Source organism: Arabidopsis lyrata, assembly GCF_000004255.2.
Source record: "Arabidopsis lyrata subsp. lyrata unplaced genomic scaffold ARALYscaffold_1, whole genome shotgun sequence".
Lineage (NCBI taxonomy): Eukaryota > Viridiplantae > Streptophyta > Magnoliopsida > Brassicales > Brassicaceae > Arabidopsis > Arabidopsis lyrata.
Genome location: NW_003302555.1, coordinates 23,261,975 through 23,275,397, shown reverse-complemented (window position 1 = coordinate 23,275,397; position 13,423 = coordinate 23,261,975). Strand labels below are relative to the sequence as shown.

Genomic DNA, 13,423 nt, shown 5'->3' with positions numbered 1-13,423 from the left:
ATATATAATAAATAATCGTTTTTTTTTTTTTTTTTTTTGTCATTCGAAATTAATTAGAGCTCAAAAAAGCCATTCATGAGGAATGTTGTTTACATATATGATATGAAGCGGTTCTGTACGAATTTTTCGTGCCAGATTATCCGCTTTTACATTAGCATTTCGAGAAATTAAAGATAAAGAAAAGGATGAGAATTCTTCCTTGTCGCTCTGGAATTCCTCCAAGTACACTGAAAACGCCGGCCATTCGGTTGGAGAAGACACCATCTTCACCAGATCAGAACAGTCTGTAAGAAAAGGTACTTCTTGATTATCTGCACCAATCATACACTTCATCGCCTAGAGAAGAGCCTCGAATTCTGTATGTAATGGAGATAGACTTTTACGGAGGTTGGCAGCTCCCATGGTTGGCGGCTCTCCTGTTGATGATATACAGAACCATCCGATACTGGAGAACTTATCACTTTCTTTCCACGATCCATCCACAAAGCAACGACATCCACAATAATTCGAATCAAGTGAAGCATCCCCCACTCGAGAACGATTTACCAAATCCACAATACCATTAGTTTCATAATGAAGCTCGATTTGGGCTGACTGCCACAATTGTGCTTCTTTTTCCGCTAACCGTAATACCTCTAACGGATCTTTGTCAATATTTTCAAAGATTTTTTCATTTCTTACTTTCCAAATATACCAGATAATCCATGGAAAGGCTGAAGAATCAAATTCTGAAGGTATTCTCCAAAATAAATAATCGTTAAATTTTAAAAATTACTACTTTTAGAAAACAAATCACGGGACGGGATAAGAAGTTATAGGACGGGTTATATTTCCGAACGAAATTATATGGTGGACGAGTTTGAATCAATATTTATAAAATTTTAAAATATCATTAACATGCCGCTTTAATACAGATTAAATCTTCAGTTTATTAAAATATAAATGTCTTAGAGAATGATATGATTTGTAAACTTTTATATTTAATAAATAATCATTAAATTTTAAAATAAAAATAAATCACGGGACGGGTTAAGAAATTACGGAACGAATTATATTTTGGAACGGGTTTATATGGCGGACAAATTTGAATCAATATTTATAAATATCATTAACATGCCGCTTTAATACGGGCTAAATCCTCAGTTTATTAATAATTGTCTCGTTGACTCGTGGTATACCGTTACTTAATAACAATTGTAAACTATAATATAAATAAATATTTTATAAGGAGATACAATTTAAAAATTATTCTTATACTAACTTTAAAAATAAATTATCCCGCGGTGTACTGCGGGTTTAAATCTAGTTAGATTTATTTTACTATGAACTTATAGGCTTTTTTGTTTTTACTAGGATTTTCTTTTTAAACTGTTACCATTTCTATTTTTAGATGACTTTAATAAATATTTATTTAATACAAGACATTTTATCTACTGTAAAACAAAAAGGAAAAATATTTTTATTACAAATATTATATTGATCAGTCATTTTTTATTTTAAAATACCTACATGCAAACATAATTTTAATTACAAATTTATTTTTGATATTAGATTGTGATTTTAACCATGATTTATTCCGGTTTAAATAAAAAAATATTATTATTATAAGCAAAAAACTTCCAATATTTTTAATTATTGAAAATAGAAAATGGAATTTCAAAAATGAAAAAAATCTATTTTTTTAAGACATAAAAACAAATGGAAAAATTGTAGTGAATATGATTCTCATTCAAAATGATATAACATGCGTGTTGTTTTTCAGATAAAACTATGTGACGTTTTCGATTCGGAAGATTCCCTTTTTCTAATTAACTAGATCTTGACCCGCACATACGTGCAGGGTTTCATATTTTAAAATAATTTCTAACAAATTTTAATTAAATACAGATTATTTTGTTATGTTTATGATATCTATTTTAGTGTATTAGATCTGGATCCACAAGTACGTGTAGAGATATTTTTATAGAAACATATTGTTATATAGATTTTAAAAATATAAATTATTTTATTGTGTTAGTGAACTTCGTAATAGTATAAATATTATAAAGTTAGAGTAATGAACAAAATTCAGTTGAGTTAGTGCATAATTATATTTTAAGATTCAGACCTACACGAACGTGCGAAATTATATTTAAACATTAAATTAAGGTATAATTTAGTTGCAAAAGTTAAGTGATGTTATATTTTTATTTTCTAAACTAATCAAAACATTTCTAACAATTTGATTACATGTGTTAAATAGGATATGGATTCGGTTTTAGTTTGGGTTTATTTAATGTATATTAGCTAGGCGTAACTATTTTGGAACGGGAAACCTATCCCGTCTTATATCTGTCATAAATTCTTCGCCCCATAACCCGTCTCGTATACGTGAAATAAAAATATTACGGTCCCGTATCCGTCATAAATAGAATATGTGTAACTGAAAACGTACGTACAAGGTTATGTGTGTAAACAAATTTATTTTTTGTAGTGTTCATAACCCGAACTCATACCAGTTGGGTATTTAGTTGATTTTTAATATATGTTTCCCTCCAATCCCGTCTCGTATTTCCTACTCCCATTTCATTACATTAAAATCATGTTCCAAATTCTTGTTTGCTTACCTGTAAATACCATACAATATATACTGTGAGTTTTGCGGACTAATATATATGTTGTTAAAGTTACAAATGTATTTTAACAAATTTATTAATGTTTCTTTCCTTTGCTAAATCTTGCATATTCTTCTTCTTTTCATTGTTTAATCATAATTAATTCGATTTTTGGACTAAAAATAAAAATTTGATATACATCTATAAAAGGGATATGCTATTGCTGCATGATTTGTTTTGAATGCAAAATATATAATATAAGAGAAATTGTTAAAAAATACCCCTTTTGGTGTGTCCCTATTCAAAAATGCCCCTTTTAGATGTCCATTTTCAAAAATGCCCCTTTTTAAATCTGAAATTTTTATAAAGTTTTATTAGGTTTATAAGGTACTTATGGATTGTAACTACTACTTGAAGACTCGATCCAAGTATTTATAAGGTTTTATAAGGTGTTTTTAAAGGTTTTACAAGTTATTTTAAAGGATTTTAAGGTTTTTCAAAGGTTTTACAAGATATTTTAAAGGTTTTTAAAGGTATTTAAAATGCATTTATAAGGTATTTATAAAGTACTTATAAGATTTTAGATACATAGAAATGTAGTTTGTGTATGTTTTAATAATATTACATACATATTTGGGTAAATCTTATATTTTTAAGAGCATTTTTTATAAGGTTTTAAAAAAGGGATATTTTTGAAAAGTGGCATTGAAAAAGTGGCATTTTTGCAAAAGCCCCAATATATAATTAGTTCACATTCTTTCGAAAACATTGTGGAATAAATCATGGATTTATTTAAGGAATATCCGGTTGAAAAGGAAAAATAAAACACATAATATTTTGAAATTAATATGCACAATCTATTGTTTAGATATTTTTGAAAATTCTAAACGAAGGCCATAATGATAATTACTTTAAATTTAATATTATTTGAGTTTATTTCATAGTAAATATAAATATTTTTTAATATGGAATATCGTTTTTTAGAAATTGTGTAAAATTTCGTTTTATATTTCAAAATTTGTGAAAATATTCTAACAAAACTGAATGTTAAATTATTGTATTTCACTTTTTACGAAATTTCAATTCAATCTTAAAATCATCTATTGATAAAACTTTTGAACGATAGTGTTTTCAATTTTGAATTAAAATGATATCATTTTTATTTTTATTTTTGATATAGAATAGTCTATTAGGATTGGTTTAGATAAAATCTTAGTTGGATATCAAATCTTAGTTTTTCAATTCTCATTGGTTAACAATTTTTTAGAAATTAATTTCAAATTTTCGTCCATAATTGATAAGAGAGAAAAAGTGAGTTTATTATTTTGGAAACTAATAATTACTTAAAAGAATTTTACTTTTTCTTATTTAAATATATTAATTTTTTGATTACTATTGTACACTTAATGAATTTATTTAAAAATACTAAAAAACCAATGGCATCTTATGTAATATTTTATCCTTTGTAAGGTTATTTAATATTTAGTGATTCCCAATTAATAGTATAGATTTATTCATTGATTTCAAATTGAATGGACAAATCCACGATACACCAACTTTCTTTTTTTTCGACGACAACTAGATTAGAACAAGTAAAAAGTGTATATCAAAAATAATATGTGCATCATATCAAATTTCTATATTTTAATTAGTATTAAAAATTTAACAAAACAGAATTACTTTTAAAAAATGATTAGTTCAAACTTTTTTTGAAAAAGTTTTTTTTTTTATATGTTGTAATATCCTAACTTAATATTTTTAATTCATTAAAATTTATGAATGAAACATAAATAAAATATACTAACATTCTCATTTCTTACCAAGTAATCTAAAATTCGTTCTTATAAGCTCATCATTGTTTTTAAAAGTTTTTTTCTTTTTGTGTTTTCACTCTTGAATAAAGTTACAATAATATCACAAATACAACCTTTTAAAATTAAATTAATGTTAAATAAATTTTTTCGTCCCATGTTAAATAGTTTATATTGTTATTTAAAACTTCAAAATTCATTATTTATTGTTCAATATCCATGCTAAATGGATTAAATTATTTTGATACATGTTAAAATCTAATTGACCAATAGTAACCCACGTAACTTTTTTCGTTTTCATGTTAGTTTTCTTTTTTGGTTAAGAAAAAGAAGTTAGAAATTTGTTAGATATACACATGTAGATAACTAATTAATATATTTTATTTTCTATTTTCTTGTTAGTTTTCTTTTTTGGTTAAGAAAAAAGTTAAAAAAAAATTAGATGTACACATGTAAATAACTACAATATGTAAATAAACAAATCTTTTTTCTTACACGTGTCAACATCTGATCGATAAAATTGGTATATGTCGTGATCATTTGACTTACTTATATTGAAAACCAAAGTCTGTATAATACGATAAGTAAATCCAGACATATATACATCAACACATTTATAACCAAATTTTAAGAAGAACAATGAAGAAGTGAATTTCCACACCGCTTTGGATATATACTGAAACTTTACTCGTTAATGGGTTATCATCCCTAGAATCAATCCCAAATAGATGAGATTGTCGTTCTTGGCTATCATCTCTTAGATGAAACTTCATAGACGTCTAAAGTTGTTGATGTTTTTCAATATCATCATTTTTTATATTAATTTGTCAGTTCTCGTATATATATTATACCCGGATCTGAAATTCGTTGATCAAGACACCCTTCGCGATTAAGTCCACTGATCAGAATCTTTGATATCAGACACTATAAAGGATCAAAATATCCTTCACAGAGATATCATATATGCATTTTTAAGATTCACCATCCGTTTAAATTTTCTTTGGGTTCACCATTTACCAATCCCCTTATGATTTAGTTACCTAGTGTAAAAATGCCTAATAATGTAAATTGAAAATTGAAAATTTTAGCCACAAATTGAAAATTTCAGCCCAAGAAAGCCTCTTCCTTTGAGTTTGAGCATGTAAAATGATATTTTTTACCCTAAGGTTTTAACATCTGTTTTGGGAAAAAATCTTTTTCTCTTAAGTTTAACTTTATTATATGCCGCCATGTGGGAAAACCTTCTAGAAGTTTAGAGGTTTATGTGAGGTGATTTAATACAACAAAATAAAGTCAAGAAAAAATGTAAAGCATTTGGACCATTGATAGAAAGATAAAACAACTCTTGAGTGTGTGATCAATCGAGATTTGTAAAACTTTTGATTTAGTGCAATCGAAGGTTTAAACAGAAAAATATTATTATTATTTTTTTTTTTAACACGAACTGCATTTTATTAGGCAGAGCCAATGTAATCCAAGAACAGAGCATTTGAAATACAAACAGGGATATAGAAATGAACTAAGTAAGAAGACAAGGCGTTCCTTTGGTTCTTCGCTAAAATATCCGCAGGTTGGTTTGTTGATCTGTGAGCCCATGAGTACTCAATTGCTTCAAACTTTTTACCCCAATCTTGGATTTCCTGAATCCAATTAATGGCATCAAACTTTGTAGTGCTTCCATTCAAAACATTGACTAGAAGTTTGCAGTCGCCTTCAAAGATAATCCTTATGTAACCTTTAACCCATAATTGTTGCATAGCAAGAATAAGACTTTGGCATTCTGCTTCAAAAGCTGAGGTAACATTCACACCTGTTGCTTGGGCTGCGCCTTTATACACTCCGCTATTATCCCTTATGATATAAGCTGTTGTAGCGCCATTGTTTTGATTCACAAAGCTTCCGTCGTAGTTACATTTGATCCAGCCCGGCCGTGGCTTCTTCCAACGTCTCTGATGAGGACAACTTGGTGCCGAGGTCATTGACGTGGTGGAGCTTTGGTTGTTAAGACCATGCGTTATCCATTCTTCCGCATCATGAGAAGCATCTCTAAGGTCTCGCCACCAACCATTTTGTCGACTTTGGAAAACCAGTTTATTACGACTTCTCCAAATTCTCCAAAGGATCAAAAGGGGAAGCTGGCCTTGTAATGTGTCTTTCCCTGCATTTTTATGAAATTCAAAAATCTCTTTGATTTTTGTCTCATATGGTACCTGGGGATTAGATAAGCATGGTAAAGGGATGCTTGAAGCTCTCCAAATCTGGCAGGCATGTGAGCAAGTGAAGAATAGATGATCCGTCGTTTCACGCATGGTGACACATCTGCGGCAATAGCTATCCGTTACAATATGTCTTCTTTCAAGTTCAGTACTTACAGCCAAAACTCTCGACAGCATTCTCCACAGGAAATGTTTGATTTTTGGTGGTGTATTTAAATTCCAGATTTGACTCTTCAGCTGCGGATCTCCTGGAGGCAGAATGGCTGGATCTGGGTTTGGAAGATGAGTGCCAAGCCAATAACCCGATTTTACATTATACTTCCATGTTTGGATCATGCTTCCATCCCCAACTATGTAACGTAAGCCCGTACGAAGCAGATTTCTCCCATGGAGGATAGATTGCCATCCAAAAGATGCTCTGTAACCCCGAGTTGCATTGAGAACATTTGACTGTGAAAAATACCTGCCGCGAAGAGTTTTAGCCATTAGACAATCTGGGTTTTGGAGGATTCTCCAAGCTTGTTTGGCAAGGAGTGCATCGTTGAACTTTTCCATGTCTCGGAATCCTAAGCCACCCTCCTTCTTTGAATATTTCATTCGATTCCACGCTAACCAGTGTATTGAGTTGCTATCCGGATGAGAATTCCACCAATAGTTAGCGATAACACGTTCTATATCTTCACATATACCTTTGGGCAGCTTGAAACAGTTCATCGTGTAAACCGGCATTGCAATAGCAATTGATTTTAAGAGGATCTCCTTTGGGCAGCTTGAAACAGAAAAATATTATTATTATAAAAAGAAAAGTCCTATATTTAATATTTGAAAAAAAAAAAATGGAAAATTTCTAATATTAACTAGACAAAGAAGAATGGAAATTTGTAGTATATTTAGGACTGGACATAACGTATATTGTTTTATCCTGTTATCTTTGTCATCTTTCAGTTTCTTCCGTATTGTTTCCTTGCATCCCTTGTTCCTCACACCTATCAGTCATTAGATTCGGAAGCCTAATCGATTCTGTCAAGTTTCCGATCGACTAGTTTTTGGTTGGAGTCTGTTAGGGTTTGGGCCAAATCTTCTCATTGCTGATCGATCTCTGCCCTAATTTTTCTGAAATTTAACTCTGTGGTTCTGGGAATGACAATGAAGATGACGAAGAAGTACGGGTTGCAACTCATGAAAAGGCAATCATCAGTTCGACCTCCACTTCGTACTGCTCCATTATTTGGTCAAGATGAAGACAACGATGTGGATATGGAAATTTCTCGACAAGCTTCAAAGACCAAGGGTCTTAAGAGAGTACGTTTCTTTTACCATCACTCTAACTCTGTTTCTTAAATTTCTTAAGAGATTTCCTTCAATTTTATATGCTTGATATTGATTTGGTTGTTTATTCTGTGTTTATAGATTGAGGAGCAGCATAAGAAAGCCTTGGAGGAGGACCCTTGTGCTTATGCTTACGATGAAGTTTATGATCAGTTGAAAAAAGAAGCATATCTTCCACGAATGCATGATTGTGAAGAGCCCAAGTCAAGATATGCCCAGCTATTGAGGAAACAGGCTGACCGTAGACAGAAAGAACGTGAAATAGTTTATGAAAGAAAGCTTGCCAAAGAGAGGGCCAAAGACCAACATCTTTTTCCAGATCAAGTAAAGATTGTTACTGGTGCCTATAAAAGGAAACTAGAGGAACGAGAACAATGGCTGTCACAAGAAAGATTGCTTGAACTTCTAGAAGAAAAAGATGATGTAAGTTCTATTTCCTCCTTCCTTATATCGTGCTTACTCGGATAATTCCCAAGTTCTATTTTTGTTACTATTTAAACTCATGTCAACTCTTTGATATTCCTTTGTTTTCATCTTCTACTAGGTTACAAAGAAGACAGACTTGAGTGATTTCTACTTCAACATTGGAAAAAATGTGACATTTGGAGCTCGAGATATCAATGCTAGAGAGGCAAAGAGGTTCAAGGAACAAAAAAGACGAGAGGAGCTGGGTAAAGAAGATACAAGGGAAGAGAAGAAAACATATTCACTACTGTTGCCTCAATATGTTTAGTTGATGATACCAAAAAAAAAAATTATGTTTAGTTGAATTTTAGTAAACTTTATTCTAATCATATGTATATATTATGTTTAATTTTACTTGAATGAACTATTAATTTAAGTATGAAAAAATTATCTTTGGATTCTCAAATCTATGTTTTTAAAGATTCACTTTTAACAAAAAAAAAAAAAAAAAAAAAAAAAAAACATAATTAGTCATGGTTCATATATGAGGTTGTTATATGGAATGTTTCATAATCCAAAATTTCTTATTAATTTTATTTTATAAAATAAACTGAACTAAATATTATCTAGTGCCGTCTCACTTCCCTCAAATATCCACCACTTATAACTCTATTATCATGCTCTGTTTTACGAGTCATACGGCTCTGTTTTAAGCTTCTACTTTGTTTCTTTTAAGTATGCATGTACATATACTTCAATATTTTGATATATAAGTTTCACATTTTATTCAAAAGTATAATAAAATAAACTGAACTAAAGATAAATCAAAATACATTTTCAAAATAATGTTGTGACATATATTAACTTATACATGCGTTAAATTATCGAAGATTTATATGTGTATAATTACGTGTGTATAATTTTTGAACATAATCCTGATTCTGTTTTTTAGTTATTTCTTCCCTTTGTTCATTTTTAGTTGAGTATTTTACAAATTTTTTCTTTCGTATTTTTTGAGTTTATTTTACAATTTTATTATTTAAGATTTTTATCAAAGAAAATTACACTAAGTATTTTTTGAATCGACCGATACCGGAAATCATAGTTCGTTAGACGAAATTAGTGTCAGAATGTATGGTTATAATGTTGTGCACATGTCTTATGTAAATTGGTACTGATTTAAAAATTGTTCGTGTAGTTTTTAAGACATTATTATATGTCTCCATGTGAGACCATGCCATGGCCTATATTTTGTGTAGCTACCTATCATTTTCCCAAAGAAATTATATTATATTTTTAATTTAATTTTTGTAGTTTTAGATTATTTATTTTGATATTCTACTTTCAGTTTTGAATTATATAAGCTTTATCATATATTATAGTGCTAATAAGCTTTAGATTACCACATGTGTCATGATTTAATTAAAATTTTGACATTATTTATTGTAATTTTATTTTCTAATTAGACATATGTGATGATTTAAAATAAGTTTTTATATTGTTTTTGAATTTCTTTTTTAGGTTAGATATATGAAAGATCAATATGTCTACTTATTTTTCTAATATTTTAATTTTGCTGTAGGATTTTTAGATTGTTTATTTTAAGTTTTATTTACATCTTTGAATCATTTAAGAATCATATCTCATCGTGTTTATATATTTCTATTTTTTATTTTAATAATGTCAAACTATTTTTCTTTTAATTACTCAACCTTTATTAGTTGGTCATAGACTGATCATTGGCCATTGCAATCAAGTAGTGTTTCATTATTTTAGTTTTCTTATAAATATATCATCAGTTATTGTTATGTGATATATTTTTCATTTGAAATTTTTTTGAGTCAACAAATTTACTAGTTAAAAAATTATAGAAAAGTCAAAGTAAAGAGACATACACTTAGACGTTAAAAACAAAACATATAGTTGGCTTAATGTGTTCATAAAGATTTGAATGTGGTGGTAAAGAGCATATTCCAATAGTAAAAAATGATTTGGTGTAAAAACACATTTTAGTGGTAAAGTAGATGGTTGATTTGTAAATGAATGTAAATAAGATAACAGTTTGACCGGTGCTTTGCATGTAAAACATTTTCAAAAGAAGTAATGAAATCATATTTTAGGCAAGATTACAAAAATATGTTTTTTGAGATTAGGCAATTATAGGAATGATGAATATGTGACAAAAGTTTTGGTGATTGAGAATTTAACTTTACTAGATTATTGTAATAAATCATATAATAAATTTTAAATAGAAAAATTAAAATTAGTACACTAAGGTAAAAAAGAATATATAAATAAATATTTTCTCTAACTAAAAAATTCTATATTTACTTCCTAAAGATTTTCTCTATTTATAACAAAATTTCATATATCTTTTTGTTAAATTTAATTTTATTTAAAAATTTAAAACCAGCACATCGGACGAGTCATCATAATCTAAAATTATCATAATAATGAAAACAGATTAGTTACAAAAATATTTATAAAACATTATGCATTTTTGATGGAAACAAAATCTTTGTAACGAAAGTATCTTGCAAAATAGCTATCGCAAAATTTCAAAGGAATTTGTTCTATGTTCTGCGTAGGTATGATTTACGATAATTTAATGTTGCAAACGGGTGGTAATTATACGACAAAACTTCTCAAAAATACTTTTGTATTAATATAATATCTATAGCTAGAAATTGATATTGCAAATTTTGTGATGTCTATGCGCTAAATTTGTTTTATGTTCTGAGAAATAAGAAATCTTGTCATTGATATATGATTCAACAATTGATCCTGCCGCATATCTTTTGTTTTTTGCTATTTTTTTATTTTTTAACTTTTTCAAAAACCTTTCAAACGGCTACATCCACCTATATTGAACAAAACCTCCCAATTCAACTTCGTATGGAAGATGTATAGGCAGGTGCTCCATCACATCAAAAAATAATGGTGGAAAGATCTTTTCCAAGTTGCATATGATTAAAACTATGTTCTGTTTTAGAATTTGAACGCGACTTTTCTGCAAAGTTCTCGAATATAAGTTCCTAAAAAATGCTCCAACCTTTGCAAAACATATTCAAATTGCATCATCTCAGGTTACTGATATAAAATACGAAAACCATATTTACGTGTCGTATAGAATAAGTAATTGCTAGTACATGATAACACAAGATGGACGTTGCGGTTTAGGAGTTCTGCAAATTGGTGCTTGGTATGCCTTCTCATTGCCGCTACAGTCTTCTATCTCTGATACATTCTCTTCAATCCGTCAGCAATATGTAGATACCACATACGACTTTATGGTGTTTTTGTTCTCCATCGGTAGTCCTTAGTCTTCCATCTTTTTGCACCACAAAATAGACATTTATCTTCTTTTTCGTCTTCTTTCGAGACTAGCATACAATTGTAAATACAAATATCAATTGTATGATATGAGATGCCTAAATTGTGCATCAACTTTTCTGTCTCGTAATGTGAACCGGTAGATTGGTTTCCTTGTGGTAAATAATCTGTCAGCATTTGGCAAATCGAATCCACTAACTTTTTAGTCATATTATACTCCGCCTTATTTTGCATGACTCAAACAGCTAAAGATAACTGCTAGTGACCTTCACGACAACCATCGTAGAATGGATTTTTTCACCTTCTAACAAGTCATATAATTTCTTTGAATGGTTATGTACCGGTATCCACATTCTGATAACTACCATTTTGATGATAATTATCATCGAAACCCACATTATAACGAAATGAATCATTCACCATATCCACATATGGATCTTCTACTCATTACCCACTTCTTCATGACTCCCACTTATATACGTCCTATCAATGTAACTCGTTTCTAAATCCATATTGACTTAACAGATGATCAAAACTCTCTCTTCTACCCGAGATATGTTTATCTTTCTTACAAACGCTACAAGGGCATAAAAACTCGCTGCCATTAGCCCATACGATAGGATGACTATATGAAAATATCATGAATTGCTGCACTTCCGCTTTGAACTCTGCTGAAATTTTTTCCGTCACTTCATCGAACCGCTTGTACACCCACTCCCGAAAATTACCATAATTGCAATTTCCCAACATTATAAGAACAATAAAAACTAAAATTTTCTTCTTTGATTTGATTTTTTAAAACTGACTCTATCAACTACCTCAAATATTTGACTTCTTTAAAACTTCAACAATCTACTTTCTCCGAGAGGATTCCATCTTCACTTGGGAACCTTTCTCATCTCTCATATCTTGTTCTTTCTTTAAACAAGTTTGTTGGCGAAATCCCGTCTTCATTTGGTAATCTAAAACAGTTGACCCATTTCGATGTTTGTGATAATAATCTCAACATAAAATTTCCGTCTTCTCTGCTCAATTTGATCTAACTACATTATATCGATATTTATTCCAATCATTTCACTGGTTTCCTTCCAGCTACCATTAGCCAACTCTCCAAATTGGAGTTCTTTTCTATATGTGATAATTCTTTTATAGGATCCATTCCTTCATCTTTATTCAAGATTTTTTCATTGACCACCCTTGGTTTGAATTATAACCAACTCAGCGACATCACCAATATAAAGAATATCTCTTTGTTACATAATCTATAAAGATTGTTTCTTGACAACAACAATTTCAAAGTCAGTCAAGTTGAATTAGATGTCTTTAAGTCTCTTAAGCGTCTAGTCTCATTATCTCTCTTAGGAATCCCTCTTTCAACATCAAACACCACTTATGACTCAAGAGTTTTCATCGCATTTCAGATACTTGGAATTGTCGGGCTGCAACATCATTGAGTTCCCTGAGTTTATAAGAAACCAAAGAAATCTATATTCTATAGACCTTTCCAACAACAAAATCAAAGGTCAAGTACCATACTGGTTATGGAGACTACCAGAGTTATCTACTGTGGATCTTTCTAACAACTCTCTCATTTGGTTTCAAGAGATCTAAAAGATTTAAATGGAAGTAAGATCATGATGTTAGATCTAAGTTCAAATGCTTTTCAGGGACCACTCTTCATGCCACCCTGATTCATCAAATATTTTCTTGGCGCTGACAATAACTTCATCGGAGA

At 29.8% G+C, this 13,423-nt stretch overlaps 2 protein-coding genes across 2 annotated transcripts; one reads left to right on the top strand and one right to left on the bottom strand.

Annotated features, from left to right (window-relative positions):
* Window positions 1-5,261: 5,261 nt before the first annotated feature.
* Window positions 5,262-7,107, bottom strand: LOC110224440. Its single transcript, XM_021010502.1, has one exon. The coding sequence runs from the start codon at window positions 7,105-7,107 to the stop codon at window positions 5,860-5,862; it is 1,248 nt and encodes a 415-aa protein (XP_020866161.1). The 3' UTR covers window positions 5,262-5,859.
* Window positions 7,108-7,431: 324 nt separating this feature from the next.
* Window positions 7,432-8,858, top strand: LOC9330085 (nuclear speckle splicing regulatory protein 1). The gene is made up of 3 exons (XM_002893978.2): window positions 7,432-7,923; window positions 8,032-8,373; window positions 8,495-8,858. Exons 1-3 carry the CDS (start codon window positions 7,762-7,764, stop codon window positions 8,681-8,683), a joined length of 693 nt encoding a protein of 230 aa, XP_002894024.2. The 5' UTR covers window positions 7,432-7,761; the 3' UTR covers window positions 8,684-8,858.
* The last annotated feature ends 4,565 nt before the right edge of the window (window positions 8,859-13,423 follow it).

Excerpts from the sequence above, each read along its gene's own strand:
- LOC110224440 (XM_021010502.1), bottom strand. The coding sequence starts at position 7,107 with ATGGCTAAAACTCTTCGCGGCAGGTATTTTTCACAGTCAAATGTTCTC.
- LOC9330085 (XM_002893978.2), top strand. The coding sequence starts at position 7,762 with ATGACAATGAAGATGACGAAGAAGTACGGGTTGCAACTCATGAAAAGG. Across the intron at positions 7,924-8,031 it reads AGACCAAGGGTCTTAAGAGA|ATTGAGGAGCAGCATAAGAA; the intron begins GTACGTTTCTTT and ends CTGTGTTTATAG. Across the intron at positions 8,374-8,494 it reads TTCTAGAAGAAAAAGATGAT|GTTACAAAGAAGACAGACTT; the intron begins GTAAGTTCTATT and ends ATCTTCTACTAG.